This window comes from Tinamus guttatus, unplaced genomic scaffold (assembly GCF_059628265.1).
Source record: "Tinamus guttatus ecotype Peru unplaced genomic scaffold, ASM5962826v1 Tinamus_guttatus_pri_ptg000211l, whole genome shotgun sequence".
NCBI lineage: Eukaryota > Metazoa > Chordata > Aves > Tinamiformes > Tinamidae > Tinamus > Tinamus guttatus.
Window position 1 is genome coordinate 4,911,021 of NW_028288745.1, and position 6,000 is coordinate 4,917,020.

The 6,000-nt window shown below is 47.9% G+C and overlaps 1 protein-coding gene across 1 annotated transcript in view; it reads left to right on the forward strand.

The window, feature by feature from the left end:
• Positions 1–5,551, forward strand: part of LOC104572746 (myomegalin) — a 111,113-nt gene extending 105,562 nt beyond the window's left edge. The window contains exons 38-39 of the mRNA XM_088524556.1: positions 5,309–5,377; positions 5,498–5,551. Of these exons, the coding sequence (XP_088380682.1) occupies positions 5,309–5,377; positions 5,498–5,551 (123 nt within the window). The remainder of the gene's footprint in view (positions 1–5,308; positions 5,378–5,497) is intronic.
• Positions 5,552–6,000: the final 449 nt, after the last annotated feature.

Here is a 6,000-nt window from a genome sequence, read left to right on the forward strand (position 1 = left end):
TTAAATGGATAAGGGAAGTGAGTGGGTAAAGACTGGACGGCTCTTGCAAGCACATGTCTTTGCAGAAGATCAGCCAGGAGCTCTACATGAGAAATGGGGCAAAACCATCTACCTGCACCGGGAGCTCCTTCCCTCCCTCCACGGCTGGCAGAGGAGGAGCCAGTCGGTCCAGTGGTGCCCAGGGTCCGGCAGGCTGCCAGAGTATCTGTGCTCATCAGGAGCCTGAGGTCAAGTGAGAAACTGCTAATTCATACCGTGACAGGAGTGGCTGCGCTATAATTGCTACACATCATACCAGCCTGTAAAACCACATGGTTTTAAATAAGAATTAGTTTTTGGTTTAAAAAAAAAGACAACTGTTTGAAAGGTTAGACTACTCAGAGGATATAGCTCAGTCATAATGAAAGAATACAGTTATCTCTTAAGTAATGAGAGATACCCAGATTGCAATCAGTTGAGGGTCATAGGTATAAGCATATTGATTAACCTGCTTTGCTCAGCACTGATGTATATCAAATGCCTCACTTATTGTGTACATTTTTCTTGGGCCTAAAACTATACTGCAATCCGACAGGGAGGTGGTAACTTTCTGGCCTTATAATTCCACTGTGCAGCTCTGAATATTTGGTTTTGCCCATTTCAGCTTCCCCATAGGGAAGTTGGGACTGTCTGGTCTCCAGAGCTCTGAACAGCAGTGGGACGTAAAAGAAATGTGTTTGTTCCTTCCTTGCCCTATTTCTCAACCTCTGATCCCACAGCAAGCACACTGGGTCAGACCTCGGGGCTTGAAGCTTTGTCTTTGTCCCTTCAGGATTGACTGGCATCACCACCAGCACAATTATTGGGTATATTGGACTGCTTTGAATGCACATGCATTCTGTAGCACTCCTGCCATACAGTCATTTCTGCCACATTCAGGAAATTGCAACAACTAATTAAGATGAAGCGGAGACTGCGGTTACAGATATTGTCCCTGAGCATTTTAGATACTCATGACTGTTCATCTCAGTGTGCGTACTTCTAAATCTGTTTTGCAATGCTTGCATCCCCTGACCTATCCTCAAAAATGCTCCTCTTCCAGTCAATTCAACTACTTGCCACAGTTCATGTAATGCTCACTCACTTCTGCAAAAGGCAAGGCATGTGAATTGAGGAAGGTGGTGGGAAACTTACTGCAAGCTCTGGAAGACAAGGGGTCACTTTTGTTTGAAGCAGACCTGAATGCCTTCCATAGCCTGATGTGCCAGAAGAGTCATAGGGTCTTGCAGGACATGCTCTGATACTCCTCAAATAATATATATATATATATATATATATATCAAATAATATATATATATATATGTATATATAAAAGGAGAGTTGAATTCTCTTCTGCTTCAGTTCCAGACAGCCCAAAGATTAACGTGGCAAGAGATGAGATAGTAAGTTGCCCTCAGGAAGGCTGTTAAAACACACTTCCATCAAACCAACCTCTGTTTGAGAGAGATGAATAGAGCTTTAAAAGCCCATATTAGCACCACTGCTCCTAAGTAATGTGTGGGGGAGCCATGGAGGAAACTTCTCATGTCTCTTCCCAATGTTCTCCAAAGTGACCCAAGTGCCAAGTGACCCTGACCCCCCAAAGGGCAATCTTGCTCATTGTCCACAAGTGACAGAGAAGTAAGTGCCCACAAAGTCCTGCAGAGGCCAATCCAGCTGCCTCACTTCCACATCTCCTTCTTGCGATGCTGGAGCAGGCCAGGAGGAAGCCACGGGCTAATGTTCCCCTCCACGGGCAGCCTCTGACATCTCAGTTGGCCACATGGGACTCCCTGTGCCTACCCTTTGCACGACAACTCAGAGACCAACATTTATGTCCTGCTAAGTTGGAGGCCAGTTGTCTCCAGCCACCAAGTGATTTTTTGGTCTCCCTCTGATTCTTCTGCCATCACAAGAATGTTCTTGCACCATTTTATGGGGATGCCCTGAAGCCGAAGTACTTGCCAATAAAATAGACCTCTCCTTTCCTGCTGCCTCTTGCCAACCTCCTTCTCCTCACACTGGGAAGTGCACCACAGTACGTGAGATAATCCAGCCACCTGTCTGGTGGGCAGCAGGATCCATCAGCAACTTGTTGTCTTCTGCAAGCTCACTGTTTACACCTCACCTAGCCAAGAAAGCCGTAAAAGAAGCAGTTTTGCTTTTGCCAGGTGGGAGGCTGATGGGAGAGGCCTCCCCAGGGTTTGATAATTAAACAGGAGAGCAACAGGTGCCAACTGGCAGTGCCAGATCATCAGTTTCTGGGCTGGGCAGAAAACTTCACTAAGGCTACAAAACTCACTGAGGTTTCTTTTCTTTCTGCTGAGCCTTCTTCAAAGTTTCTTTGTAGAAGCAGAGAGGGCAGATAAGTCAACAGAGAGGGCCATCTTCCACCTCCAGTCCTCCATGCACCTGCCAGGGTGAGCAATATCTGGTAAACTGTGCTTCGACCACCTGCTCTGTTCTGTCTCAGAGCTCAGCTTGAAAAAATCACCTTGCCTTCCCAGCTCTTGGCCTGCAAACACGCTCATTCTTGGTACATGTCATGGTAAGGGCAAGCGGAAGCCAAACAAGGGCTTTTGTCACTCTATCGTCATAGCAGGAAAAGGAAGAAAGTTCAGCAGATTTTCCATTCAACATGCCCAACACACAACCTCTGCATCATTCTTTGTAACCAACAAAGCACATGACAGCAGAGGATGAGGGGATGTGCTTAGGGCCAGAAAGTGAGTTGGTACAATGGGCTGCAAGGCCTCGAGCATGAGCTGCAACACAGCTGGAGCACACAGGAGGTAACAGCTCTAGAGGGTCTCCCTCAAGCATCATCTCTTTGAAACATCTCAGATTAGATTTTAGGTCTTGTGACTGTTCTTAACTGGAACAACTGTATCGGATTTAGGTCAAAATCTCCAAGCGGCCTTTGGGCCCACTTGATTTGTCTGCTGTTATAAGAAGTTGAATAGCGAGGTAAATAGTTGATACAAGTCAGGTCCCATGTCCCAAAGCGGGGTACCCAAAGTCACAAGATGAGCAGCTCAGGCTGCCTCCCTTTGCTCCATGGGCGTCAAGCCAAGGTGAACAGGCTCACCTGTTCCTCCAGGTGAGCCCAGGCTTCCCAGGGCTCCAGGAGAAGAGGAAATTCCCTTGAAAGCCACGGGATTGTGCAAGCTGGGGCGCAGAAGAGCATTCAGGGCACTCATGACTCCAGCCCTAGTGTTTGCAATACTGCCTTTGCTGGTAAGGTGTTCATATGAGCCAAGGAAATAAAAGCAGCAGCTGATCATCCACTACAAAGAGAGCCGGTGGGAAGGAACAATCCAACATTTGCAGACAATGCTATGGGGCTGTCCCAGAGAAAAGCCATGCAGGGAGAGATCAGCAGGCGCCTGCGACATCGCCTGCTGCTGGGCCACCCACCCGGGTGGTTCAGCACCCAAGGTGACGGGAAGCATGGATTCTGCCCTGGCCGGGGACTGGTGCGTGGCCCTGAGTGGGGCTGCACGCAGCAGGGCTCCCGTTTTGTTTTGCCAGCGAGGGCAGAGCTGGAGGGAGGCAAGCTGCCACCTGCTCATGCAACGGGAGGTGCTACGTTGTGATGCTTTTGAGAGGATTAGAGGGAGGAGGATTTCAGTGGGCGGGAGTGGGTGACACAAGCGTGTCGGCTCCGGGCTGGGAAAAATCCTGCCAATATTTAACAGCTTTGAGGAGGATTTCCTCTTCCACATTTCTGTGAGCTGGGATCTCTGCCAGACGAGGAGTAGGATGCATAAACAAACAAATGTGCTTCATTTTCTCAAGGCATCAGGAAGGAAACTGAAAGAGTTGAGATAGCAAAGCAGCCTTGCCTTGTCACCACACACTCCGGGGGCTGGGCACACCCTGAGAACACGTCACACATTCCACAGCATGCCTGGGGATTTCACACGGAAACCCCTTCTCTAAACAAGCCCCCACACCACTAGCAGGGACATTGCTCCATGCTCTTCCCATGGGAGAAATGTCCGGATTTTGCACAGAGGATCCAAGCAGCACCGTTCTGCAGGTAGCAAGGACAGAAGACACCAAAAGAAAAGGACATGTCTGCGAATGAAGTCTACTCACCTAATCCAATAAGTTGACCTCTTTTCAGCTCCACTAACAGCGGCAGGCCAAGCTGATATGACTTTGCTAAAGCCCTACTAGAGCCAAAGCAAACACCAGACTCTGCGATTGCTGTTGTGTAGAGCTGGATACAAAAGACCTAATGCAACTTCTTGAGCCTGGACCCCAGAGCAGGAGGGTTACTGAAGGCCAGGGTTAGAGTCCAAACAGGCTGGGAAGCTGGAGAAGACATCCGAAAAAAAAGAGAAGCAATTCAGAAAGGAGAACATATAAGTTTACACACTTCTAAGGTGGGAATTACCTAATATAAAAAATACAGTAAGAAACCAATGGTTTGGTAAAGATCTGGGAGAAAAGCACCTGGGGACTGCAGTGTACTGGGACCATGCTGAAGAGGAGACTTACAGAAAAAGGCAAACCTCACAGTGTATGCAAAAACTCAACCTTCAGCATAAGACACGTGCAGTTACCTCCCTGCTGTGCAGAGAGGGCACTCAGAGGGCTACATCTTCTCCCAAATGTCACCCTTCTAGAAAGGGTAAGAATCAGCATGCACAATCTAAAGGAAAATTGTGATATTCAGAGGGGTAGAAAACATCTCTGATGAGTTGCACAGTCCTCTGATCAGCCCAGGCGTTTACAGACCTGTAAATGGATGATGCAAACAGAAAAGGAATAACCTGTTTACTTGTATTTTACTCTTTCCTGTTAGGCTTTGAGGTGGCGACAGTCCAGCTGTGTCACCGTACGGCTATCTGCAAACCGCACAGGGCTGACACTACCTCTGGGCTGCTTCCTTTGGCGAGATTTCTTCCTGTTACAGTTTCGGAGAGTTTGCCAATGGGCTTCTCTTACAGTTGTTTACAGGCATTGTCGCTGAAGGAAGCAGAAGAGTTAACTAGATAACATGGAAAAGAAAGTGGCTAAATATAACTCAGTCAATCAAGTCGCTTCTGACACATCTTCCTTCATGAGAAAGACACAGGAGAAAGGAGAGCATAGAAAACAGGAATATCACTTCCCTTCTTCCTCCTGAGTCAAAACCATTCAGGATTATGACTTCCTTTACTTCCTAAGATGCATCTGTTGTCTTGCTGCAGGCGACATTCCGGGTTTCTGCCCAAGGTAGCAGCCCACGTGCCAAGGGCTGCAGTGGATTGCAGAGGGACATAAGCCCAGGCAGAGGGAGGCAGGGGCCCAGCAAGCGGCTCCTACGAGCGCCCAGGCTACCTGGACAGACCCATCCTACCAAGAAAAGGTGATTCTAAACTTCTGTGGGAAAAAAAGATTCCAGGGAAGACAGAGTATGGGTGAGATTTCCCAGTGGTCCTCAGATTACCCTTTTTAAACTTTTTTTTTTTTTGATTTTTCATCCTAGGATTTCAAGAACAGGCCTAATTTTCAGATGAGTTTTGAAGTTGTCAGCTACTGATTTTTAACCACAATACTCCAAAACTTGCGCACTACAACTAAGAAACATGTGATTAAGCCCTGCACGCTGCTCACATGAAAACCCCGCTAACTCTGTACTTACACACGATGTGATTCTGGAGTATGACAGCACAGCACTGCAAAGGGGCTTTTTTTTTTTTTTTAAAAAAAAACATTCAGTCAAAAAGCCCCGTGTTCTAAAATGCTCAGTTAAATCCTGAAATACTTCCACTCCAGGACCATCAGGTGCAGCACTGCGTTCATGCTGTGGATGGTGGAAGGGCTGGTGGCAGTGGCAATCCCTCATCCCTAGCTAGAGCTTTTCTCCTCTCCCCAGCAAAGTGCTGCTCCTGAACGAAGCTGCTGCACGGGGATGACATGAGCAGCGGAGGATGACGAAGAGGAGGCAGGCCACGTGATTCAGGGGAAACCCCTAATGCTCCCTGGTGG